Source organism: Mycteria americana, chromosome 12, assembly GCF_035582795.1.
Source record: "Mycteria americana isolate JAX WOST 10 ecotype Jacksonville Zoo and Gardens chromosome 12, USCA_MyAme_1.0, whole genome shotgun sequence".
Taxonomy (NCBI): domain Eukaryota; kingdom Metazoa; phylum Chordata; class Aves; order Ciconiiformes; family Ciconiidae; genus Mycteria; species Mycteria americana.
The window spans coordinates 1,479,738-1,506,160 of NC_134376.1; the positions used below are offsets into that span (position 1 = coordinate 1,479,738).

At 42.8% G+C, this 26,423-nt stretch overlaps 2 protein-coding genes across 9 annotated transcripts in view; one reads left to right on the forward strand and one right to left on the reverse strand.

Annotated features, from left to right (window-relative positions):
- Positions 1-2,850: 2,850 nt before the first annotated feature.
- On the reverse strand, positions 2,851-23,714 carry LCMT1 (leucine carboxyl methyltransferase 1). 4 transcript variants are annotated; one of them, XR_012777656.1, is made up of 11 exons: positions 23,565-23,714; positions 22,198-22,289; positions 21,456-21,577; positions 19,906-19,982; positions 19,180-19,241; positions 11,008-11,110; positions 9,033-9,153; positions 8,143-8,244; positions 7,574-7,720; positions 5,518-5,615; positions 2,851-3,782 (listed from the first exon to the last, which is right to left on the reverse strand). XR_012777656.1 is itself a non-coding variant. In XM_075515428.1 (11 exons), exons 1-11 carry the CDS (start codon positions 23,660-23,662, stop codon positions 3,760-3,762), a joined length of 990 nt encoding a protein of 329 aa, XP_075371543.1. In that variant the 5' UTR covers positions 23,663-23,714; the 3' UTR covers positions 2,851-3,759. The 4 variants fall into 4 exon arrangements, 3 of the variants coding, with proteins under 3 accessions (XP_075371543.1, XP_075371542.1, XP_075371544.1); XM_075515428.1 differs by having other exon boundaries at positions 7,629-7,720; XM_075515427.1 differs by having other exon boundaries at positions 5,494-5,615; positions 7,629-7,720.
- Positions 23,715-24,198: 484 nt separating this feature from the next.
- The window catches only part of ARHGAP17 (Rho GTPase activating protein 17), a 49,239-nt gene continuing 47,014 nt past the window's right edge, over positions 24,199-26,423 (forward strand). For 4 of the 5 annotated variants that reach the window (XM_075515426.1, XM_075515423.1, XM_075515424.1 and 1 more), the window contains exon 1: positions 24,199-24,373. In XM_075515426.1, coding sequence (XP_075371541.1) covers positions 24,321-24,373 — 53 coding nt within the window. In that variant the 5' untranslated portion in view covers positions 24,199-24,320. The remainder of the gene's footprint in view (positions 24,374-26,423) is intronic. The other variant, XM_075515422.1, reaches the window with a different exon arrangement.

Genomic DNA, 26,423 nt, shown 5'->3' on the forward strand with positions numbered 1-26,423 from the left:
TGCGATGCGGCTGGAAGGGAGGCGAGCTCCGACTCTGGGCGGCTGGAGAGCAATGGCACGGCAGTTGCCACTACGCTTTGTTCCGACAGGATCCCCTGCCAGCCATCTGCAGGGATGCAGATTTAACGTGGCTCGTTTCCAAACGATGGAAACGCCTCTACAATAGGGTTAATGCACCCTGCGAGGACAGAGCAGGTACAAGCCTGCTCCCAAACGATACCTATTCTGCTGATTAAATAAAAGCATCAAATTCCATCATCTCAGTTCACCTGAAGCAAAAGGAATCTCAAATACAGCACTAGTCGACAGAACAACAGGTCCTAGCTCAACCATGTTCTCCAAGTGCCACGGTCCACTCTGAAGGAGGAGTCAAACATTTAGTGTTGTCCATCTCAGGAGCACCTTACTGTTTCTTAAAAATGGAAAGAAACCAACCAAGTACCCAACCTCTAGTCATGCTTTCATAACACCTCATCTTTGATCTAGCAAATGATTTTGCAAGACAGCGCACACACCCCACAGGAGCAAAGCTCTCCTGTGAGTCAGAGCATCTGTAGGTGGGAGGCCCTCGTATGCTATAAGCTCATTAAAAGCAAGAAAAGCAACTTAATGGTCCACGGCATGATCCAAGATGCAGTACTGATGAAGTCCAAAAAAGTTTGAAGATGGCAGCATCCAAATAAAAGACTTACCGGGATTCAGACTTGGGAAAATAGCCTTTGGGGAAAGGAAAAGGGCTGGGTGGGGGCAAAGGGGCATGGAGACAAGACAAGCATCTCGGAATCCCAACCAAAACATGCAGCTGTAATATAGCAGTTCTTTTAGAAAGTTATTTCGTTTCTCCTCAAATGTAGAACAACAACAAAGAAGAAAAAACCCAAAACAAACCAAAACTCAACAAAAACCAACAACAACCCAGTCCAAACCAACTGTCAGTGAAGAGATCGTGTGTTATAAAGCCATCACCATTTCAGACAGCTCAAGACATGGACTAGCAAAGAAGTTAGAACGATCAGGGCTAAGTATATTTTCAGAGTAACCACACTTTAAATATCTATAGCCAAGCTTCCGAGCAGCATGAAACCGTGTTAGCAGAACTGACAAGTAAACTTGTACTAGACTGTGGCTCAGTCAGTGGCATCAGACCCATCTTTCCATCAAAACTTAGGCTGGTTTCATGGACAGCACATCCATAATAAAAACCCGCTGTTCCAACCAACAGTGATTAAGAGCAGAAGAGAAAAAAAATGTCACAAATACAGTAGAACTGACTGAGATTCTTGAGTTGTTTTACCTTTTCTCAAGCCCCTATCAGCCTAGGAAGAGGCCATTGCCATTTTGTCAGTGTCACATTAAAGTTCACAAGCCCTTTCAGCTGTCTGGCTCTGCCTCCTAAACAAAAGCAGGACAGCACAGAGGGAGGACAAACACATGTTTCTATAAGGAACCTTCTCGGTTTTTATGCTCTGAATAGGGACTGCAGACAGAAATCTGCACTGGAAGTTTCAAATGAAGTTTTATCCATATAATTTTGCCGTTGTGACCCTGATACTCTTGTCTTCTGGCGGTTATCAGAGAGTTGTCTTTGCTCAAACCTAAGGTTCCAGATCTTTAGAGGTGCACTGACCTTCTGAAGGGACAGACATCAAGAAAGTAGTTGCATACTGGTATTCCTCTTTATGCCAGATGAATATCTACTCTTTACACATCTACACAGGTTAACTCAGGGGCAAGGAGGCACGATGCTTTTTTCTTCTTCCAGGTCTCTGGCATAAATGCTATGTTTAGCTAGGCAGTAAGTTTGGAGGACTCAGAGGTCTAATTAAGACAGATTCATAGATCCTTGTTGAATTTAGCTCCTTGGGTTCATGTTAGGGTAAGACAGAGCAATTGCACAGTGGGAATGAAAAATATTCAAAAACTCTTAAGTAACAACAGTGTGAAACCAGAAAGCAAAACCCAGAAGCTGCAGGCTAACTGCAGCTGCTTCCCAAATACAGCAGGCTAACTGCCCCTGCTTCCCAAAAAGCAGAAAGGCTCATCAACAAGTCTACTTCCCCATCTAGACAGCAGGCAACTGCTGTGGGAAACCACCCAGTGGCAAACCCTACAGCCCCTGGTTACAGCTGCTGTGCTCAAGAAGGAACTTTGATGGTAAGGTGGAAAAATGAGACATGCCCTTCTGGTCTCCTGCATCTGCAGAGAGAAAGGGTCAACGCTAATGCAGACACAGCTTGCACATGCCTCTTAATAGAAGAGGGGTACAGATAAGCCCAAACATCTAAAAAGTGCAGGCATAAGCATACCATTGATATTGTTATCTAGGAAGCAAAGGTTATAAGCTCCTTTCATAATTGCACAAAGAGTCCATCCCTTCCCTTTGGGGGCAGAGAGCTATGCGAACACTTTGCAAAGACCGAGCAGAGCATTAACCAAATATTGTATTCCTGTGCCTTGTCATTTAAGAAATCAGCTTGACACAAGCATAACAGAAGGTGGCCTGCAGCTACCAGTGACTAAAATTGGTGACTGAGAGAGAGGAGGGTGGTGAAGGGAAGGCCATTTCTTTTTACTACTTCTGTTTCTCCAAAATGACGACTGTCACTTCTAAGAACTGTTTACTTTTTCCGGTATCTCAATAATCTCCTTCCCTACATCTCCAGTCCAAGCCCATGTCAACTATTTCCAAAGCCAGGTATTCTTACAATACAGAAAGTCACATACAGTATGGTTGCTTATACTTGCAACTGCTTTTAAAAAAATACTCTCGGTGAGGCATTTGGTGAGAGAGGAAAAATGTAGTCACTAAATCAGATATAAATAGGTAATTTCTAATGAGTAAGACACTAGTCAAATTATAAATACTAAACATTTATTGTTTTTCTCATAGGAAGGTTGCAAGATTCAATTCCAAACAACAGGGCAAGGTCTTTTGTTGCCGTTGGGATTTTGTTTCTTTTAAGGGGAAAGAAAGAAGAAAGAGAAACTGGTGTAAAGATACTACCAGAAGCAGTGCAAATTTAGATTAGTTTCTTTCTTACCTTTACCATCCCAGTGCTGAACTGCCCAGCTAAGGCTTTCCCAGTTAAATAAAGCCTACTTTAACATCATCCAGTTTCTTGTACATCACTGAACAAGAATCACGGCCCCCTCTTCTTTCTCCCTTCCCCTACAAGAACATACCTAGTATAGTGACAGCCTTGTATCAACAGTAAAGCCTGGAGAAAGCTAACATGGTGACGCTTCATAAAAATTAAACCTGAACAGAATGAAAATTAACAAAATTTAACCTTCATGATCAGCCGTGCACGGTGCAGAGATATCCAATAACGCAGCTCGCCAGCACTGATTTTCCAGCTTCCTGTCACAAATACATTTTACATATCCACAAAAAGACAAAAGAGGAAAATCATATAATCCAAGAACACTTTACTTTCAGTTTTGAACTAAGGAAGGCAAGCTTTTAAACAGGAATTACTGACACCTTATGAAAGTCCGTCATTATATATCTGGGAACGGGAGGCGAGTCTTGCCTCGTAACAATTGCTCACAATGGGCAAAAAAGATTCATTAAAACTACCAAAAGCCAACAGGACAGTTGACATCAGCAGCACCCGTTACTTTCTGTACTGGCGCCGCTTATGCAGATGTGCAGACTGAAGTTGGCACATGCAAAGTCCCATCATTTCTGTGATCTTGTCTCAAGTAGAAGGCAGTCACTGTGGCTTCTGGGCCTGTGGCTTCCCTCGAGCAAATATGTTAGAATGTGATGTTTGCAAGACCTGTTTGAAAAGAAAGGGGAATGGGGGGGAGAAACAAGTGTTTATTCTTATACTACCTGTACTTCACTACTATTAGGACAGTTAGACACAGGAAGAAGGATGCTTTGAGAATTTTATTTTATTTTTAAACTTAAATGTAAAGGATTTAGTGGCAGGAAAGGAAATTAGGAAATACGCTGATCTGTATTTTTTTAACCCTTTTTTGATTGTGATACAGCAATTAATTTGAATAAGCCAATCTGAAGGAGTACTGAAGTTATTCATGGCAGAAGGAACAACACAGAGGCTGCTGATGAACTAAGGTTCTGCCCATGAAATTAAAAAGAGAAAGCTGGGGAAAGTACCATTAATGAGGGCAGTAAATTCACTCTGGATAAAGAAAAATGGCTTTACATTAAGGCATATCCAGGCATTAGACATATGCTTATCTCCTTTGGGATTTGTCTTTTTTGACTTCTAAGATATTCTACGTCACTTAACCTCAGTACCCAACATTGTCCTAAATACTTCTCTAATCACAGCAAAGAATAATGCTGGAGATCCCAGGAATACTGGCTGCTATGAACAGGTGAACTTTTTGGCCTTAGTTCCTCTAGAAATAAGTTCGTATTACAGTCATAACTTTTTAGCCATAAGAAATCAAATGGAAAATGTGCATTTCTGCAGGTCAAAACTGTCAAAGTTGTAGGATTCGGGTCCGCAGACACCACAAGCTAGCATCTCTGTTTCAGCAGCAGCAACAGGCTATTGAAGATCTAGCTTTACCAGCTGTATCAGATGCTTTGCTACTCACTCTGGCTGAGAATATGAACAACTTCAGCAGAGATTCCATCTATTCACGTATGCTAAGGCACAGCAAATAAAATTTGTCCTTGAATACTGCTTTGTCAGGAGCAAGGGAATGGCAGAGAAGAAGGGGAGGAAAAAAGATATAAACTGGCAGCCAGAGAAGTTTTCTGAAATTCTGAAATTAAAGTCCCTGAAATTGCAGAGATAAGTAGAGACAAACTGTCTGCAAGAGAGCTGTCTTCTAATTTGGACAAATAATGGCTGTAGACATCCATCCTTCACCCAAACCACAATTCTTTTGATTTTATTATTTCTTAAGCAGCAGCAACATACATAATGCTATATAAAGCATAAATCAAGTTTCTCTGTTTCAAAGAAATTCCAGTCTAGGAGAGACAGAATGTTAAGAACAAAAGAAACATTTTAAAAAGTTCACTTCAGAGGGAATTTTTCCCCCAGGAGAAAGTAGCATGGAAAACTTAAGTCTCAGATGGATGTAAATGGGGGCAGTGCAGAAGAAGACTGGGCTAAGTAATACAAATTTATTTTTATGTTGTCAGGACACTGTGATTTCATATACCGTGTGCCCATATGGCACTTTACGTGCATAGGATTTGTAAACCTTCCAATTAGCACTGATAGTATAAAGCAGGCAGTTATTTAAAGTAACCCATACGGCATCTTTTGGTGTAAGAATTCTAACTCCCCTGTACTGGACAGGGTTCCTCTTGGGCAATTCAGATGCCAATACAAACCCTCAAAAGGCTGTGGAGAAACAGTCACGAGAGACCACCTGGGAGGTGTTCACAGCCCCAACAACGACAGAGAAGCAGACCCCATTCCTGCTACAGGATACTTCTGTCATACATCTGGTGTAAATAGTCCTGGTCTTTCCACATAGGATTTCAATGTGAAGGGTCACCTCTTAGATGTTGGAGAACATTACCCAGATTACTGCTGTCCTTTGAAGCCCAGCAGATGCAGTAGTGCTGCATTAGTTGTTCAAACAGTTCCTTTTCATCTAGGAATTCAAGTCCTTCTATTCTGTAGGGATAAAAGAAAAAACTGTGATTCAAACTGGAGTCTCAGTACAGTTTTTAATGCACTCTTCCTCACTCCACAGGGGTGAAAACTGTGGCCAATAAGGCAGTTACCTTTCTAGTAAATTAATACAGGTATTTGTCCATAATGAAGATACCACCGCTACTCCTAGCCTTTGGTGTCAACGTATGAAACAAATGACCCACAAGATGTTTTCAACTTCTCATCCCTGGAATTTCATGTTCCAGGACTAATCTGTGTAACTTCTCACAAACACCAGTGTTTCTCCTCTAACCCCTTTTTACTGTACGTATCTGGTCTTGCTGGATTTAAGTACACATAATAATACAGCCTAATGGAAGGAGATTTATCTTTATCAAAGGATTACAGCAAACAGTTGAAGACAGTATTTTCTCCAGACAATCGCAACAAATCCATATTATGTCTTGGAAGAGTGATGGGTACACCAGTGCAGCTTCTAACAACTCTCCCACGTGAGCTCATGATGAAGCACAAACCAAATGGTACAGAGAAGATCTGAGAGTTTTTTTCCTAAAATGCTTCCTACCTAGGATTCTTAAAGTAAGATCCTTGAATGTCTTCCACCAAACGGGAGAACTTCTCCCAAGCTGTGCTTGCTTTAAAAAGTTTAACCTGGCACATTCTTCTCTCTCACTCTAGATTACTTGAATATCAGAGTGTTTATTTTCCATGCTAAATATTTGGAAGGGCTGCTACTGAGAATCAAAAGAGGCTGAGGGGCAAAAGTTCCTAAATACACTCACAGATGTGCAAGTGCTGCAGATGAACACTTTTGTAAAGATTTTTATAAATAGAAAGCATTATTTGCCTCATTAATACTGAAGGACAGAGTTTACGTAACCTATTTCTTGGCATTTGGAACAAGTGAAAGGAGCTGAACAGATCTAAGGTAGTCAAAAATGCTGCAAAAAAAGTACAAGCTATATCTCTCCACAAGTGCCATATGGTACAATCACACAGTCATCGTTCTTATTTAAACAACCTATGATTTTCAGTCTCACCTGTTCAGTTCCATGCTTTGAGAAATCCCCATATGGGAATACTTATTTTGACCAAGGTAACTTGTTCAGCTAATTCAAACAATAGTTAATGAATGACTCGTAGCAATTCACACTTCATATTATATACCTAATGAAGCTACTCATTAAAAAGTTTCCCCTTTTTCAGCTTTTCTTTAATGCAAAAAATTTAACAAAATCCATGCAGATTACTGACTAACAGCTTTCAGTTATACCCTCTATGTACTAAGCTCTGTCTAGAGACCCAGCAGTCTAGCTCATGAACATGATATGAATGGAAGAGGCATCAATCTGTTAAGAGGTCAGACCACGCTGTTGGGCACACCTCTCCTCCCTCTCCCTCTTTGCTTGCATAGTACAATAGGTCGCAGCACTAAATTACTGCCCTGCCTTGGCTCATTACCTAAATATGCTGCCAAGGAAGAAGGGAGGGACTGGCCATTTTCCACCCACTTGTAGTAAACGGATAAGTAATCTTACCTAGGCCTATAAGACTGGAGCAAACACTTGGATGTCATCTCCCTTGGGGACATGACAAGTGGCTACCTGTTCTGAGTGTACTTTAGGACTCTGCTCCACCCATCTAGTGCTGTGGGGGCTGGATGTTCACAAGAAACATCTTAGGTACTATAAAAACTCAACACAGCATTTCTGTAGCGTCTTTTATCTGCAAATTTCTGTCATGAGATGCTTTATATCACACCCAAATAAATCATCACCGCTGCCAGAAATAGACTGCCAGTAATAACCCTCTGGATCATTAACGCTGCTCCAGGCATTATCCTTAAGGCTCTGCAGAGTTTCAGACTCGGACACATTCTGTGCACCTAGCTAGCATCTGCACGCAGCCTCCTCTCTGTTATACTAGGGGATTCCATGCTACATATTGACGTTAACTACCTTGGAAATGGCATCTGAAGATGACTTTTGGCCGCAAGCAAGCTATCAGTAATACCTTTTGACATCAGCCTGTGGCAAAAAGCTGTACACTTTCATCATATCAATGGCACGTGCAGTTTCCCAGCCATTTAACAGCAATCGTTCCCTCTGTAAAATAAACAAGCAGCACAGTTTTCAGAGGACTCGAGGAAAAATACCAGAGAACAGTTTTCCCCCTTAAGGATTTTGTGGGCCATCTGCTTGACCTGTTCTTTGAAGAGCTCTTATATTCTTTTCTAAGCATCTGCTGCTAACCTCTGCACAGAGAGGACAGAGAGGATAGATGGAGCTGTGCTCTGATCTACCACAGTTTTTGTACAACTACCGAAACTATGTGCTATCGAGCAATCATGGCACTGATAACAGGGAACCACTGTAACATGGATAGGAAAGGGCTTCAGTAGGCAGCAGCTGCCCGCCCCAAACCTGCTTTGGTCACTGCTCTGGGCCTTACAGTGCACACACAGAGGCAGAACTTGCAGACAGATTAAGTTTAATATTAACACACCCAGAGCTCTGCACCCCTTTACCTGAGAGTCTAAGGACCTGCAAACTTCCACTCCAGCCAGGTTACACTGTCGTCTCTGCAAGTTCTCAATCATGATCTGTCCAAACCGGTCCGTCATATTCACCTCAGGTAGAGAATGAGACAAAAGTGTTCCCCCTTCCGAAAAGAATGTAATCGCAGTGAAAAGCAGTAACTTGGTTAAACTCTCGAATTGTCTATGTCATAAAATGTACAGGATAATATTAAAGTAAGTTTCACATATTCTTACACCAGGTCTCATTTCCCACTGCCACAACCTCCCCAGCTACCTCATGTTTACAAGTTGAGTGCCAGTTTGATGGTGGCAATGCTACTGCCTTTACAGACACAGGGACGCTGCACTGGGCACTGAAAACTGACTCTGCTTTAAGTTGTCAGCAGCTTGGTTCAGCTCTCTAGCAGTGATTTACAGCTTGGAAGATCCTGTTACTAATTCCTGGAGCCACCTAGTTCCCCCGAGGCAGCATTTTACTTCCATACAGAGAAGCTAAGTTCATGCTGATGTGATTCTTGCTCCACTTGGTCAAAGAACACAGAGAGGTAATTATGTAATGTTATACGCTCATATCCAACATTCAGCATAATTTCTTTTTCCTCTATCTAAACCAATATTCTATGGTTTCCTCCACATATGGATTAAGCCTCAGTTCTTTTGGTTCAATATAGTCCAGCAATTGCTTTCAGAATAGCTATATATTCTTTACAATGAGCTAACATATCAACAAAATAAAACACATGACTAAAGAAATTCAGCAGAAACTGCTGTCTATACAAAAGGATATGGCCCACTCTTATTTTACAAGCAGAACTCCCACTTTTGAGAGCAATTTTTATGACAATAATGCAGGTCTAAAAATGCCATTTTTGGTTTACCTGCTCATAATTTATAAACATCGCCACTGGAAAAGTGCTTGCTGCCCACTTTAAAAGATTTGCAGATTGCTGCGGTGTCATGTAAACCAGTACACACTCCGCTACCAGAAGCGTTGGCAAACTTTAAAACAAAAAAACAAGAGAACTATTTCTAGCAAAAGAACAAGAAAGATCTATAAAGAATTATTAGCAAGCAAGTAATTTCATGTCCCCAAAAATTCTTAAAAGAATGAGCTTTTTATGAGCTAGACTTTTGAGACTGAATGAAATCACTTCATCAAGTTGACTAGAACTGGGTTTTCTGGCAGTCAACAGGGGACTCCCATGGTTACAAAACAGAAATATTAGGAAACAATCTCCCCTAAGTCAACCATACTATGAACACAGAAGAACGTGTATTCTGTAAGTCTTCTCTGAACCGTGATGGCATGAACTGAAGTGCCTACTAAAATTCACTTTGCAGAAGAATTGTACCATATATATACAATCCGCAATCTTTTAGAGATCAGTAAAATTAGGAATAAAATACAAATTGGAAAAAAAAGTTTTCTCTTTAAAAAAAGTTCTAAGATGAATTTAATTAGACAAATTTGTTCAATATCTGTAAAACAAGCTTCACATGTTATAACAAAATGCAATCTATAGTTTGCACGTTGTCTCTTCCCCCTCCATCCACAAAACCCCCAAAATAGACATCTACACGAGTAATCTTCCTTAGAATTATGGAGTTTTCTTTTAATTGCTAGAATGAACAGGAAAAAGAAAAGTCACTAGAAGCAGGAGAAATTCCACAAGGAGCAGCAATGTAGGCAAGCAAGGCAAGATTTCAGAAGATGGAAGTGTAAAGATTTAAATGGCAATTTGATGCATTCTGCTTACCCATATGCTCTCTCCCACCCAGCCAGATAGCCGCTATTTATATACCTTGTATTTGAAAGGTATGTCCATCATCCACTGTAAAAACTTAAATCCTGCCCCCTCCAGAAGCCTAACGCTTGAACAATAAAATCCCAGATATTAGCCTCCAGAGCTAAGTTCTCAAAGGACTCCATGACAATCACTTTACCAAAAGGTCTAGGGAACAATAGGGGTTGTAAGTGGAGGCAATAGAAAATAATTACAAGGATAAAACTCTGAAATAATTTAACATTTACAGAATTATTCTTCATTTTACCAGCTAAGCTCCCAGAAATCTTGACTCATACAGCCATTACAATAGGGGTGGAAGATGTTCACTGATCTAGGTACTGCACATCAGTCAGCATTAAAACTAAATGCAACTGAACCAACTCTTATAAAAAGCAATTTATGACATTTTGATACGTCTCTAGTTTAGAGATTCCCCTTGAATAACTTATGATTCTATTAACTAAATTTCAACCAAATTCAAGCAAGGGGTAACTCTTTTAGAAATCTCTAAAAGAGTTAAATTCGTGAAGCAGAGAAAGAAAACTCATATGAATTCTGAGGCAGAAAATGGCTGCTGCAGGAACTCATCCCCTCCAGGGCAAGGGATGGGGGGGAAGTGAGAAGGAATTACAGCTGCCTGCCCTGCAACAAGAGCTGTAACTTGTGCGAAAGGATCATACACCCCAAAGAGAACCGACCACCAGAAACACATTCACAGAAAGCCAGACTTCATTCCCCCCAGCGTTTTAAGAACAAGAAGCAAATCGTTCTGTAACTGATCTTCTCAGGAAGGAGGAAAACACAGTTTGCAGAATAGACTACGCAAGGAACAACCTTGCTTCAGACTTGGAACTACCGAGCAGTCCTGGCAATGCCAGCCTGCTCGGCTCAGTGAGGCTGCATGAGGTGTCTGAAAAATTCCTTCTGCTCAAAGGGCTCAGGAAAAGGTAACCATGGAAATAGCATAATGAGCACTGGATGCAGATGCTGTATGCCCAAGCTTGACTTTATTCTCACCAGTATGCTTCCACAAGCCCTCATAAAAAAAAAAAAAAAAAAATCTTACTGTATATCCAGGTTATGTTTCTTTAGCTTTTCCTCCAGATCTGATGAGAAACGGAGATCTGCTCCTACTATGGAATATCGACTCGAGTCTAGGCTGTGAGAATCTGCAAGTTTAAAATTTTGAGACAGTACCGGTTACAAACAAGAGTGATGCTGAAACTATAAATTAAAAAAAACCCAGAGGAACATATGAATTTGAAGTCAAAGTTTGATCTGTTATACCCGACAATTAACAGCAAACTCTTCTTTTTAAAACATTAATCTCCCTTATACCTGATTGTTGTGGTTTACAGACTGTGATATATTAGCATCAGACTCTGCAACAAGCCTACTCTTTCACTCTGCAGCCACTCTAATGCAGATAGGTTATCCCATCCGTTACCATGGTTTCAAGGAATGCAGGGAGAAGAAAAATGTGACGATTAAAGGCAGGGGTTTTTGTTTTGTTTGCAGAGTCTTTTTAGATGACCCAACATATGTACGTAGGGAACTACATAAAAAAATGTACATCACTTTCTGAAAAACTAAGTTAAGAGTAACAATGTTCCAAATATCAACAATAGATATAGTTATATAAATTAACAATACATATAGCTACATAATATATATGGGTAGCAGACACAGATTTGGGGGCAAAAAAAAAATTATCATTTAGCCTTTTCATATGATCTAGCGATGGTATTTAAGTGTAGAGTCAAATTAGAAAAGGTATTCTGAGACAACAGGCAGCAAGCTCCTGTAAATGCTTTCCAACGTGAAGGAGGAAGTAACACTGAAGTCAAAAGACACTTTGCCATCCTAGCAAAACTGTAAGGAAGCCAGCAGCAGCATGAGCATCTTGCTATCAACAATTCTGACAACCAGTTGCAATCAATTCAACTAGATGAGCCCAGTCCCCATAGAAAGCATTTTACAAATACAGTATCAAAGCCACTTAAAGGCACAAAGTTCTGCGGCAATGTATCAGATTGCTCTTTCACGCTTTAGCTTTACTAGAGTGAAGTCATGAGGACAGAATAGCACATAATTTTTCCCTCTTACCATATGAGTGCGACAGAGCGAGCACTAAAATAAGTAAGCTAAAGAGTGAAAAAACCCAGAATGAGAGTTTGAAGTGGTCTTGTAATGGCCAGTCAATATCCGTCTGCAGTAGCAAGCTCTGGCACAGCTCCATTTGGGATCCTGCTGCAGACAGACACAGCTCCTGAATGGTAATACGGGAGCAGATGTCAAGAGCTAGGTGAAGAGAGAAAGGGAAGCCAAGTGGCTGAAGAGACAGGATGAAAAGGGCTTTCCGTTTCAGGAAAGGAGAGGAAAAAAAAACAAAGGCAATTTATTAAATTAAGCAGTGTTTCAAACAATCTGGAAGATGTATCTCTGTTTAGTTTTCAAGTGACCAACTGTTTGAAAACGGCACTAGCAAGTGACAATAGCTGTCTTTCCAGCAACGTTTCTGAACAGATACAGAAAGCAGAACAGTTCACGCAGAGAGTTACAGGGGAAAAAAAAAAAAGAAGAAAAAAAAAAAGAAAAGTTGTGCGGCAAATGATTCAAGATTTTGAGTCAAGGCTTTTTTCCATGTGCATGTTCTGTAATAGCTTTACTACTTCCCACACCCTTCTATTTAAGTGATTATATCAAGGCCATGATAATGGCATCAAAAAAAGCCATACAAAAAACCCAACCACACACAGGAAAGTATTTATACAATGATCGGTTTGCTGTCCAGAGATACAGCACAGTAAGCATCAGTCACCACAATTAGTATGAAATTAATGCAATCTTCTTGTCCAGCTTCATTGACTTGGACATACTGGTGTGTTAATTAAAACCAGAAATAAACTACAAAAATTTTTAAGTGATCCAGTATCAGAAGTAGTACAAACATTTCACCAGAGGTGAGAATAAATGCTCACGCCGTGTTGATTCAAGCATTTCTATCACTGAAGACCAGGAAAGAGCAAAACCTCTCAAACCTTATGTTAGAAAACTGTCCTTCACAATGGTTCAAATGTCAGCAATCAGAATTACTAATGTTGTTTTTAATAAGCTTGTACACACATGAACAAACCCCACAGCTGCTGTTATACCTTGACATGGTGGGAGAGGGGATGGGCAAAGGAAGCAACCTGGGCGATCCTCAGTGCAGCCCAGCACAGTTGTTTTTGGAGATGTGGGTTGTGGACAAGTGAAAATAAACAGCCATATAGCCATAGCCTGGTTATTCCAAGTTACCTACTGGAACAAAACCCAAACTAGAACAGGTTTCTTTAAGGGTAATTTGGCTCAGTGGAAATACTCTTTAAACCATAAAGCCAAGTATACTTAATGCCTTAATATAGGACTCCTTGCAGCAGAAACTTCTGAAAGGCCAAGAAAGCTGATGAGGAATGGATTGTCCTCCCCTCTTCAAAAGCCTTTTACTCCAAATGCAATCACTTTACTCCCATTCCCAGCATCCGGGCTGCCTGGTTCTCCTTCTTTGGTCCATTCAAACAGAATGTACTTGTTCCTCCACACATTTTCCTGCCAACTTCCCTCGACTCTCCATTGATGGTTGTTGGCAAACACAACCACAGATAGTACCGAGGCAGAGCTGCACACACATTATACACAAGCCGATACAATTGCTAAAAGTTGTACATTTTAAACATATTTGAAACCACATCATTAAATATCTCCATAATTCATATATTTCAACATCTACGATCAATACCTTTATCTTGAAGGAAATCTTATGGAAAAATATGAAATTTACACTAGTCAATTTTAAAATGCAAAAAGAGAGGCAAAAGGAAAAAAAGCAAGAAGAAAGAGTTTAAGCTAAGCCTCTTCCAAACTCCCTTGTAAGATTTTCTGCTAGCTTCCACCTTTGGCCTATACACAGCGTTAAAAAATCCTTTAATATATAAAGTCAAAGGGATGAAGAGATCATAATTAACTAGGCAAAAGACTTCAAAATTTTAGAATCAGACTGACAACTGCTCCATCGCCTCACACTTAGATGGCAGACACTCACTTATTGCGAGGCAATGGCAGCTGATCATAGCTGGAATTGCCATTGTCTCCAGCCTGGAGTCTGAAAGTCGAAGTACAGCCATAAACACCCCAGAAAATAATGTGTCGCTAGTTCACGGTCTGGCACCAATTTCTACTTTATTGCAGAGTTTGAGGCTCTAAGTATGAAAATTTGTAAATATGCTGCCACCCTGACCGAGCAGCATTGGTGCAAATGTATTTCACAATACCTGCCTATCTACAGAGCAGCTGAAAAAAGAAAAAGCACGTTTCAGCTTGGTAGCTCAGTCCCATGGTCTCCATTGATTTCCTCTTACGAACAAGAAGTTTCTTTTAATTGAATCAATTTTTTGGGTCTTAAAAAAAAAAACCTACTTTTTTTCTTACTGTAATCTCACTCTTCCGAAGGTGTCTGCCACAGTGGCCTCCCCGCAGATGAGAGCCCTGCATGCTCCATCAGATCTCTGCCGCTGCCAGGAGCACTGCTGCCTTCCCTCCTGGCCGGGCCGGAGACCACCACCCACGCTGCACTAACACACAAGTCAGTGGCCGTTTTCAAATAAACAGGGCCACCTTGTTGTGACTCAGGCCAGCTGTCCTGATGCTGGCATAGCCAGCAACATTTGGTGGCTTAATCCATTGCAAAATCCCATATTCCAAGCACTAATTCCCACCCAGATGCCAGTATTTCATGTTGTTTTTTAGCAAAGTTGTTTGGCCATGATGTTCTTTTCTAGAGCACGGAGCTACGGAGCTACCTTACAGTTTTCTTTGTGATGCTCCCACTCAGCATATTCAGATACGTACAAAGTTTCTCTCTTGTACTTGTCTGAAATGAAGGTTTGAGAAATACCAGATTCTGACTTCATTTGAGAAACACAAGGGAAGGGAGAGGGAAGGAGAGAAAGAAAATGACCCCCATCACTCCAGCCCCACCCCATCTACCCAACACAGACTCTCTCAGCCCAGATGCACGCTTCTGTTATGCATGCACAGTGCAACAGAGAACATGTTGCTCTGATCATACCACTTGTATGTATATTTGCCATGACTTTTGGCACAGAAGTAACAATGTAAGTAATTCGAACTTAGACATCATTACAGTAACTGAATGGTAGCAGGAGTTGCTTATAGTTGCCTTTTGACCTCACTGCAATAAAATTTTTCTTCACAGAAACATGCTACCAGCAAGTAAATGCTCTGTTTTATGGTGGCCCTCAGACACTCACCCACTACCTTAATCCATCTGCTGAAGCAGCATTACAGAATCACAGGCGCACGAAGCGCAGTGTTTCCTCTGCTACAAGAGTTCAGAGTTTTCTTTTCTTACTCTCTTCTTAGATTAGTGAAACAATTTCCTGGAGGTTTTCCAAGAGACAGCATGCAGGATACTATTGACTCAAACTGATTTCATTAGGATTTTCATCCTAAGGTATCTTTGGCAGCTTTACAAGCAACCAGCCCATACAACCTATTCTGCAGGCTCACAGACATGGCAGTATGGGTTTCACTCGGGCTGTTTATACCTACAACATCAGAACAGGGTACATGTCAAAACACAAAGAAATTTAGTTTGTCTTGCAAGCACAGGATCCTCCCCAATGCAAGGCACACGAGTCACCAAGACAGCAACAACCCTGATGCCTGCGTTGGGTCACAAGCAAGTTTGGAAACGTAGGAAAAAGGAAATTAAAACAACCAACTCCCAAAGCTGGACTAGACAGGGCCAGAAAGTGTATGAGTGGCACTGAAAGGTAATAGTTCACTGAAGTGTAATTTGCACTTGCAAGGTAGCAAAGGTGGAGTACTAACTTCCCAACGCTAGCAACTGCATCATAAACCAGATAGCACCACTGAACTTTGAAAACAATTTAACCTGATACTGCCACAGCAATGTCAAATTACTGCACAAATTCACTGCTTTCCCCTGGAGATCTAACATTCCCTAGGAAACAGCAAAGCTGTTCAACAACAAGTGTCATCTTGCTGCATTCAAGGGCAGAGGCCACAAATATCTATACTTGAATTGCAAGCCATGCTGTCATTGCTTTGTCTACAGGACAAGGAGAAAGCAGATGTTGCTCTGAAGCCAATAAAGTTGTCTATTAGCACTAGCTTCATGAAATGAAAATAGTGCGAGAAGAAAAGCAGTTAAGAGAGCAAGGGTCATGTCACTTGATATTACAACAATGCAAAAATCAAATTCCAAAGCATCTAAACAAATTATGCTTGGTATGCATGAGACAGCAGTGTGGAACTGATGTGGGGGGGGACAGGGGCGGGACAACCTCCTTCCCCAAGACTCTCAAATCCTGGTCCATATCCCCACCCTGAAAACCACAAAAATGAGGAACACTTCCCTACCTGGAAATGCTGCTTCATGATGCCCCACTACAATTCCCAGAACACTGCATTAGTCTAACAGGGCAGTATCAGGGCAGACCAAAGGTCCCCCTAGTATGGCATCCTGCCTCTCTCAGATGCCAACAGCAGCTACCTAGGGAAAAGACAAAGAGAGGGCAAATATGTACTACTAATACTGGCATCTATGTTGTTTTCTACCTTTTTTCTAAGAATCCTTAAATTTGATTTGGATTTCTGGACCATTACTGAGCCAATGTTTTCATCTATCTATTATTATAATACCCAGATCTTGTGCGCAGGCAGCAGTAATCAGCCAGCAGCCTATCATTTACATGTGAGGCACAAACTGCTTTTTCCACCCATGTGCATCACTTTATATTAATCTGTATCGAATTTATCACCAAGTCACTAATTTCACAAGATTCTTCTACAGTTCTTCACCACTTTGAAGAGTTTGGACTTGCCAACAAGCTGCCACTTACTAGTCACTCTATTTTCCCAATCATTTCTTAGTGTTGAACAACAACATATCCCTGAGCACAGCTCTCCATCTCTCTCCATAACAAAAATGAACAACATATGCCTACCCTCCATCCCCAGCTCTTTATCCATATGAGAACCATTCCTTCCCCCCACAACAACCACGCAATTCATTTGGCAAACTTCAGTAAGGGACACCATCAAAACACATTTTTTAATTCAAGCACTATATTAATTGGATGTCCTTTTCCAATATATCTGTTGACTCCTATAGAGAACTCCAATAGGTTTGTGAGGCATAACTTACCTTTACAAAAGCCATGCTGACTCTTTCTCAACACATTATATTATTCCTGTGTTCCACTAAGACTGTCTGTTAGAGTTTCTACTAATTTTTCCAGTAGAGACATCAGTCCTACTGGCTTGTAGTTCCCTGGATTTCTCCTGGAGCCCATTTGAGTCACAGCCGCCACATTCCAGTTCTCAGGTACTAAGACAGTTTTAAAATGAGAGGGTATATACCAGTTAGTAGCTGAGCGAATTCATTGTCAAGTTCCTTTAGATCTGTAAGAAATCTCTATACATCCGACTGTTTGATTTGTCTGCTTAGGCTGCAGCCTCTTCTGGTGGCACTTCCACCTGAAGCAGTGCCATTGATATGTCCTTAAATGAGAGTTCCCACATGGATTTCACTCAAAATGGCCTGTGGTTATCGAGTGCCAGTTCAAACTGGGATTCCCCAACAGACTTCCATCATCTCCAAATACATGGACATTATACTACATCCCAAAGATCTCAGTGTAGTAGAGCCTACATCAGCCAGGTTACAGGAAAATGGCTACCCTAAAGTATTTAAAACCCAGCACTTAGAAAGAACAAGAAAAATAGTTTTAGAGAAATAAGCCACTCCAATACATTCACACAGTGATACATTAATTGCTGTTGACTGCTTTGACTTGCTAATTAGTAGCTTTTGATTACAGTACACTGCTGCAACTCGATAACTTTGCAGTTGTTTTGCTGTACTAGACGTATCTACAGCTGTTCAGTAACGCAAATACCATCGAACCCTTCTGATCGACCTCGTATTACTGCCTTTTTAACAGTGCCTATGCAGCATACCTCATTGTATATAAGAGGTATGTTATAAGAAGGTCTCTTAACTAAAACACGGTTGTACTTAGGAGCCCTTTTTCTGAGATGGGGCACTAGGCTTTCATCTTTTGAGACCTGAATGTATAATGGAGAATTCTGCCATTCAAATGACATCTAAAAGGTTGGTAAGTTAAGACCCTCTAATATGCAGCAATAAAATGTGCATAATATGCATAAATATGCATGGTCACGTCAGTGTGTGGTAGTACTCTGATCCAAGTTAAAGCACTAGAAGAGCCTCGGCGTGAAGAACCTACACCTTGCCACTGGCAGCACGAGCACAACTCCTCACTCTTTTTGTACTCTTCCTCCCTCTCTGGAGGGCCCTTTCAAGCCCTCCAGATCCTTAGCTAGAATTGGGCTTATTAAAAGCACCTATAGATGTAATCAGATGTAATCACATCAGGGAACACAAAACACTGCTAGCTCTGTTTTAGGGTCACATCTGCTAACACAAATGAGTTGGTATCGTAGATGCAGATAATTACTGTTCCTCCTAAAGGGTCCACAGCAGCTACTGTAGTGCAGTATCTGCTATTTGGGCACTGAAAACATTACTCAACGGAACCCAGGTTTTTTTTCCACAAGTACAGAGATTTTCAAATTATAATCCTGACACAAACGTAATGAGGCTGTAAACCAAGACAGTACAACCACACGACACCTCCTGAATCTAATATCCTCTTCATACTAGAATGTAACAAATGGCGCTGGCTCCCGAGAATGGACTTTGCAGGCTGCATTTCTTCTGTGAAGACTTTGCTAAATGTAAAGACTTGTGCTCTTAATGAGACAGAAAGAAGATAGAGGAAAATGCTCAATAGATATTTTAATCCGGTATACATGACTATCAGTAGCATTTTTCCTTTTCTATGACAGAAAAGAAAAATATAATTTAAGCTGAGATAATATGAGAGAAGAAGAAAAAAACCCAACAACTTTCTGGCAGAATAAAACCACTTCAAGAGAAGACATTTCTAACATGACACAGAACAAACGGGCAGGAGTCTGTAAGAGAAGAAAAAAGACTCTTTTCCCTCCCAATTCTCTGTCCAAACACCATTTCAAACATTAAAAGCCTGCCCACATAGCAGAACAAAATGATCAGAAAAGTTTTAAAAGTGCTGCAGTACATTGCTGACTTAAGATGACTCACCTATTAGAAGAGAGTCCCCTGAATGGGATTCCATAATTGGTTTTGACAGGGGAGGTTTTGATCTGTGGGAAGAAGGAAGAAGCATCTCTGAGCAGTTAAGCTTGTTTAACAGTGTGCTTACAATTTTTTTTTTTTTTTTAACATAGATATGTGTGTGTGTCTTAAAAACAGACAAGAGAATACCTCTGCCCTCTACTGGAAATAAAAACGTTTGCAAGTTAGACTGTAATAAGTTGCAGTTGAGTTTTATACCAAATGACTCTTAAGTTTTCAGGTAATCTTTCACAGAAATCCAGACACGCTCTTCAAGTATCCTCCATAAGCCTTAATGTATTCATTCAAACAGAATATTCACATATACTACCAGCTATCCCACCTCTCTAACTGAACACGCAAGTCTAGGAACTTACTGCTGTCTTCAATAGCAAGAGAAGACGACTTAATCGCCTCTAATCATCGTGAGACTTCCCCTGCCCGTTATATTTTACATAATTAAGAATACAGCCTGCTTGCCTCCCTGAAGCTTCCACATACCAACTTCTCCAATTCAGAATAGTGGCTGCACAGTCACATGTATGACTTGCCCACACAATGAAACCTTTATTCTAAATCCTAGAGCATGAAGAGCTTCTCAGAAGAGACGTGAAGTAATTGTAGCTTGCAATTAATGACATTTTGCTGAACTACATTCAGTTTCACATACCTAAACACAAGCATTATACTTACTTGATATTATGTATTTTTCTTGCTACTATCATTGGAAAATCCACTTCAAAATATTTTTTAGGGAGGAGATTTTCATCCTGAGAATTGGAGTAAGACTCTAGAATTAGGGACATTCAAGTTTCACATGCACATGACAAGAACATAATAACCTTAAGTCCTAAACAGTTTTGGTTTAGTTTACACTGGCATTTGTAGCTGTAGTATAACTTCATGTCCCACAGCTTTAAAAAAACCCAAAACAACAAAAACAGTTGAGAGACATTAGAATGTCCTCTAAGCATTAAGGAAATTATTTAACATTTTACATAATGCAGCAATCCTAGACACTAGATCACTGAAACATATATTCCAACAATATATTACCAGGATTTAGAGGAGCACAGCAACAGGAAACTATTACGACATTTACCATGCACCTTCAATATATTCTTCTAAGGAAGGAATCAGGAATATTTTGCACAGGTTTACACAGAAAGTGACCACATTCCACAATTTGTCCTCAAACCAACAGCCAGACTACAAGCGCATCAGTATTCCCCTACTATAAAAAAGGGGAAAACCTCTTCATTTCGTGTTGTCACTATCTGACACCCTGATAGATAAGCTGTACCAAGTTTCTCCCCATACGGCGACCCTTTTGTGACAGATCCGTACTGCTAGCTCTAGCTTGTCAACCTCACAAATTTCTGAACAGTAGATTAAATCGGTAGTCAGAACACTGAAGCGCTCTGTTAACTGCATCCCATCTTCTGTACGTTAATTATACCACATCTGCTCTTTACAAGGAGAAAGAATTGGAATTATAGGCCCCACATCAGCTTTTAAAATCACTGTTACAGGAAAGTTAATAAAAATGTGTATTAACATAGTTTTTATGGGAATGCAGGTAAGAAAAAAGCTTCAATTCTCAGGAAAAATTCATTATTTTTTCCCCTCCACTGACTGAAATATAATGAATTGTGACCAAGCAAAATGCGACTGGCCTCCTTGGGCTTTCTTCCAGAAACCAAATTTACAAATGTAAATGCTAGTGAGAAGACAAGTTCACTCAGAATGATACCATCCTATAACACCTGAATAATCTGAATTTTTGTGAATTACATACATACAAACAGACATATATATTGACATAGATAAACTCACATTTATATAAATAATTTAGAAACACGTAAATAGAGCCTGTAAAATCTGTACCTTGATACCTTATTCTTGTTTTAATACAGGATAAAAAAAGTGAAATCTTATGACTTAAGGAGGACAGCAAATGTGGAGTTCAAGCTCTGTTTCTGAAGAGGTCAGCTTCTGGCTCACACTTTCTGGTAAAAGCCAGTGAAAATTACAGCCCCTCCTGTGCCCTGAGGTTTAAAGATACCTAAACTAATTCTAAGCAAGCTGAGAACTGAGGCAGACCAGCCAGCGCAGTCAGACCTCGCTGCACGCCTCCACGTCGTACTACAAAATGCAGCACCGATAAGCCCTCACAGAAGTGCTTCAAATGTCCACACAAATCTTTGTCTTCAGCCAAGTTCGTTACTCGCAGCTATCATTACCTTTAATCTCCAGAACAGGGTATCCATGCCAGCCCCAAGATTTACAATTTGACAGTTGCATTCTGTCTTCTTTAGGAAAGCTTTAATCAGATAACTGACTCCATGAACCCGAGCATAATAGCCTGGTAACAAAAAAAAAAGTTTGGTTTTAATTATTATTTTCATATAATACTTGATGTTTAACACTCATTAAGAATTTTAGGTAATCTATTCAAAAAATGGTGTTTCTTAGGAAGAATAATATGCTCTTTTTAAGATACCTAAGGGGTTTGGGTGGTTTTGTGTGTGGGTTTTTTTTTTTTTTAATTACTAACAAATCTGATGCACTGATAAAACAGGATTCCTTGGGTCAATAAAAGTTTTAGTCAAGTTTTGCCTCAAACAGAGCAGAATAATTTTAGCTGGTGTGCACGCTTTTGCAGAGACCAGGGCTGACACACCCTTCTGTCCTGGGTCAAAGCAACATTTTTGACTGCTCTGTAGAGATTACTGCACGCCAAGACACACAGACACATTCCATTCAGAATACAGAAAGCAAAGGATAAGAGTTTTGATTTAAAGAATAATATTTAAAAGATCAGATACAATACAGAATTAGTACTGTGAAGAAAACTTGTCTCATTCTTTTACGTATTTCCTACATTCCGTAATACCCAGTATACGGAGGTTTTGTCAGGTGCTCTTCAAGACCAGTTAAGAACACGTTTGCACTGTCTTCATTCAAGTTCACATGCCAACTTGCCTCTATTGATTTCAGGTGCTTTTCTCTCTTTGGCTTGTCTCACAAAATACTGGAGGTAAGGGTCCTTCCAGTAGCCAACACTTACAGCAAACCTGTCCAGCGGAGGGGGAAAAAAAAAAAAAAGAGAAGTATGAAATAAGGCCACCAAGATTTACTCTATAAGATACGCAGGCCAAAAAAGTCACTCTCTGGGTGTGTACATGCAGACAAAGTTTAAAAACCCTGTTGAACGTGTGGAACTACCTCAATTAAGAAGTTATAGAAAGTCTAGTAAAAAATGTTGGCTCTTGCCATATTAAACAAGCATCTTCTTAATGGCCGCTGCACTACTTGATGGACCTCTGCAAGCAAAGACTCTAATCTGGAATATTTCCTCCTCGAGGACCCAGCAAACAGAGGAATTGTCTGTCTGAAGTTCCTCAGACCGCACACAAAGCATGCCTTACTTCCATACATCATTATGCTACGAGCTGTTCGCACTTATTCCAGAGCTTCTACATCTGACTTTAACACAGACAACAGTGCTATTCTATTCTAATGGAACTTACTAGTTTTGCAGCCGAGTTGAAAAGGCAAACTCTCAAAAACAAACTCAACCGGCCAACAATTTGCTGCTACACCAATAACAAAGGATAGAACAAAAAGCCAGCAATAGCAGAAGTTAAATTCACGCCCATGCACAACAGGGCAACAAAACCCATCACCCTCCCAGCACCCATCCTCCAGAGGAGGTGAAGTAAAGAATTCTGACAAATATCACGATGTTTTTTCCCCAAGATATCGAACATTGCTGAAATTTCCCATCCCCACTATTAGGCAGTATAATTCTAGTTATTCCTGTATGGTTTTATAAACGAACTCTAAGTTGAAAATTGGGCAGGTGTTTAATAACAGGACCGGGAAACTTTGTGGGGAAGCTGAGGACTGAAGCTGTCGGTCCCAAGGGACGAGCACCTTCAGCGCAAACCCCCCGCCCTCACCGGGGAGCTCTGGCCAGGGCCTGACGTGCATTCGCCCCTATGCAGCCTCGCTCGCTACACAGCTCCGCGAGTGCTTCCCCAGCCAGCCGGCCCTTGCAGCCGCTGGGGCCCCGGGTTCCGCTCTCGGCCTCGGTGCAAAGGACACCGGCACGGCCGGGCACGGCGGCACCCTTCCGCGGGGCAGCACCTGGGAAAAGAAGGGGCTCTCCCCCCTCTCCTCCAGCCCGGCTTCCCCGGGGCCGGGCCGCGCCTCGCCGCCTCCCCGCCCGCTCTGCCCGCCCTCGCCCCCGCCAGCACCGCCCCAGGGCCGCGGCCCGGTGCGAGGGGACGCCGGAGGGGCCCAGCCCACCGCACCCCGCCCCGCCGCTACCCCCCAGGCGCCGCTACCGTTTGCAGACGGACGCGTCCTCGCACGTGCCCCGGACCGCCTCGTCCGCCTCGTCGAGGCCGACGGCGGAGAGGGGGTCGCGGGCAGCGGCCGCCATGGAGGGCGCGAGGCTCGGCCGCCCGCCGCTGCCGCCACCGCCCCTGCGGCCCGCCCCCCACCGCCCCTCATTGGGCGGCCTCCGCAGAGCGGTCCGCCGGAGCTCGGCAGCGATTGGTCCACGGCCTCATCCATTTCCATGGCGCCCAATGAGAGAGCGCGAGCTGCACCGCCCCGCCCAGGAAACGGCGGCAGTACCGCAAGGGAAGCCGGAAGCAGTAGTCTTGGGGGACGCTCGGCGATAACGCCGCGGGGAGTACGGGACGGGGGTGGGTCCCGGGGCTGTCCGCTCCGGGAGAGGCAGCTCCCACGCACCGAGCCCGGCCCAGCTGCCGCTCCTGGAGCAGCAGCGCCCCTCGCTCCCGAGAGAGCGGCGGGCGGAGGAGCCGCTACTGCGGCGCGGAGCGCCGACATCCGGGCCCAGGGCGGGACATCCGGGTTTCCGACCGCCACGCCCCTCCCGGGGACCCGGCTGTTCCCCGCTGCACGTGACGGTGGGGGCGGGGCCGGAAGCGGCGGCGGGTTCCGGTGTGGGCGGGGCCGGGGGCGCCGCCGCGAGCAGGGAGGAGGAGGCGGCGGCGGCGGCAGGAGGCCGGGCCGGGGCGGTGGTGGCGGAGCAGCGGGTCCCGGTGGGAGGCCGGGGGGGGACAGCCGCCGCCATGAAGAAGCAGTTCAACCGGATGAAGCAGCTGGCCAACCAGACCGTCGGCAGGTGAGCGGCGGGGCCGGGGTCCCGCGGCCGTGGGCGGCCCTGCCCGGCTGGGTCGGGGCGCCGGTGGGGCTCGGGCGGCGGCTCCGCTCCGCTTCGCTTTTCCCAGCGGGGCTGCCGGCGGGGAGCGGGCGGAGGCCGTCCGCAATCTCGGCCGCGCATTGGGGCTGGGGGGGGGGGGGGACTGGGTACGGCGGGGGAGGACCGGGCACGGCGGGGCTTCCCTCGCCTCTCCTGAGCGGGGCCTTTTGGGGAAGAAAAACTTCTGTCAGCTGAGACAGAAACTGGCGGGTCGGGGAGGGGAGAGGGCAGAAACTCCTTTTGCTCGAAAACTAAAAAAAGAAGCAACAAGAAGATTCTGGTCCACGGTTTTCAAGCCGGGAGCGGGGCTTGGGCGGGCAGACGGGTGTCCGAGGCGTCGGTGCGTCAGCGTCCGCTGGCACCGAGGCCTCCGCCTTACCTGTTCGTAGGTGTTGTCAGCCCCGAGACGGGCGAGTTCAGCAGAGCCCGCCTGGGTGCTGTGGGTGCTGTGGGTGGTCTCCCCAGCCAGGGCTCCCCACGCAGCGCCGGGCAGGCGTGAAGGCGTGTGGCGCGGGCGCGAAGGCGTGTGGCGCGTTGAGCGCTGTGAGGACAGAGAGCGAAGGTCCCCTCGGGGCTGGGGGAGCGCTGGGGCCGGGGAGGCAAAGGGGGGGCTCTTCAGGGGTCACCTTGGCCCCCGAGCCCCTGCAGAGCTATTTGCATTGCACGCTTCCTGTCTGGGTTTTTGTGACTTTCGTTTCCTTTGTTACTGTCTTGATATTGAGTTACTTGAGCGGTTTCTCACTCTTTTTCCCGTTTAAGAAGACTTCGGAGAGCGCAACCTCTGCAACCTAATTTTAACAAAAATAACAGAAGTCGTGTAGGTATGACTGTCATCGATGTCCAGACGTCAGAGTCTTGGAAGGTTTTTAGCCTGATTCTGTGGAAACAAATCTGTGCGCAGACACCGGTATGTCTGCCTGCAGCTCTTCCGTGAGCTAAAAATGCAAATGTGACTTCGCTGCGTTTCTAGTAGAGTTCTGTATTTTTTCCCCCAGAAACTGCTCTCTGCTTTTAGTGAAAACTTGATCTGAAAGTATGTACTTATACTGAAAGTGTAAACTTTCATATTATCTGAGTTTATACTTTCATGGCCTCTATTCCAATAACTCACTTAATACAATGTTTATTTTCTTTGGGGCCTACATACATATAAAACAGGTCAAGCGTGTCAGCTAATAATGGCTAAGTAGTAGATTTTTTTTTTTTAATAGGGTGTTTGTTTTTCTATAAAAGAGAGCATGACTTCCAAACCAATCTTGGGTCCTTTCATTCTCATTTCATATGAATTAGTGGATTTTTTTTTTTTTAATTGTCAGAGTGATTATTGGCATTCCCTTTTTGCATGTGTTGGGCCCACAGCTGCAAATCCCAAGTGGAATTTCAAGTAATCTGCGTTGTACTGAGTAGGATAAACATCTCGGGCTGCTTTCTACTTCAAGGGGAAAATCAGAAGTAAATCTGGAGAACTGTTTATAGTCATGTATGGGTTGGGAGGTTCATAATGACCTTTGACTAAATGAAGCTGGGGCTATCGGCCGTTCCACGGCACAGGTTCTCGGGGTGTGGTTATCCGTGTGCGCGGTTATTGCTCATACTTCTTCGCCAGGTAGTCCGCTGGTGCCTTAGCAGCCTGCGTCTGGAATAGTGAAGTTTTCTAGTTTCATTAAAATATAGACAAGTACCTGTGATTGTTTTTCATTAAAAACTATTTAAGATGACACTGACTCATTTGTTTTTATAAGCTTAATAGTTAGTTTAAATTAAACTCTGTTTCTCTCTTTCCTGTTCTAGTCGGCATTAAGTACAAGCACATCCTTATTGGTTCTGTCTTTGCTTATAGAGTGTTTTTTAATAATAAAGTATGTTAAGTTAGTTGTATGGATTCTTTACCCAAGAACATGCAAATGTTTCTTTTAATTGAATAGAGGTGAGAAGACTGAAGAGTGAAGGTAAAGTTTTGACCAGTGCTTGT

Coding starts and splice junctions, on each gene's coding strand:
- LCMT1 (XM_075515427.1), bottom strand. CDS start 23,662: ATGGCGGCCGCTGCCCGCGACCCCCTCTCCGCCGTCGGCCTCGACGAG. Junction 5,616..7,628: donor CCACAGGCTGATGTCAAAAG/GTATTACTGATA, acceptor TTATCCCTACAG/AATAGAAGGACTTGAATTCC. Junction 3,783..5,493: donor TGTTCTCCAACATCTAAGAG/GTGACCCTTCAC, acceptor CTTTTCAAACAG/GTCTTGCAAACATCACATTC.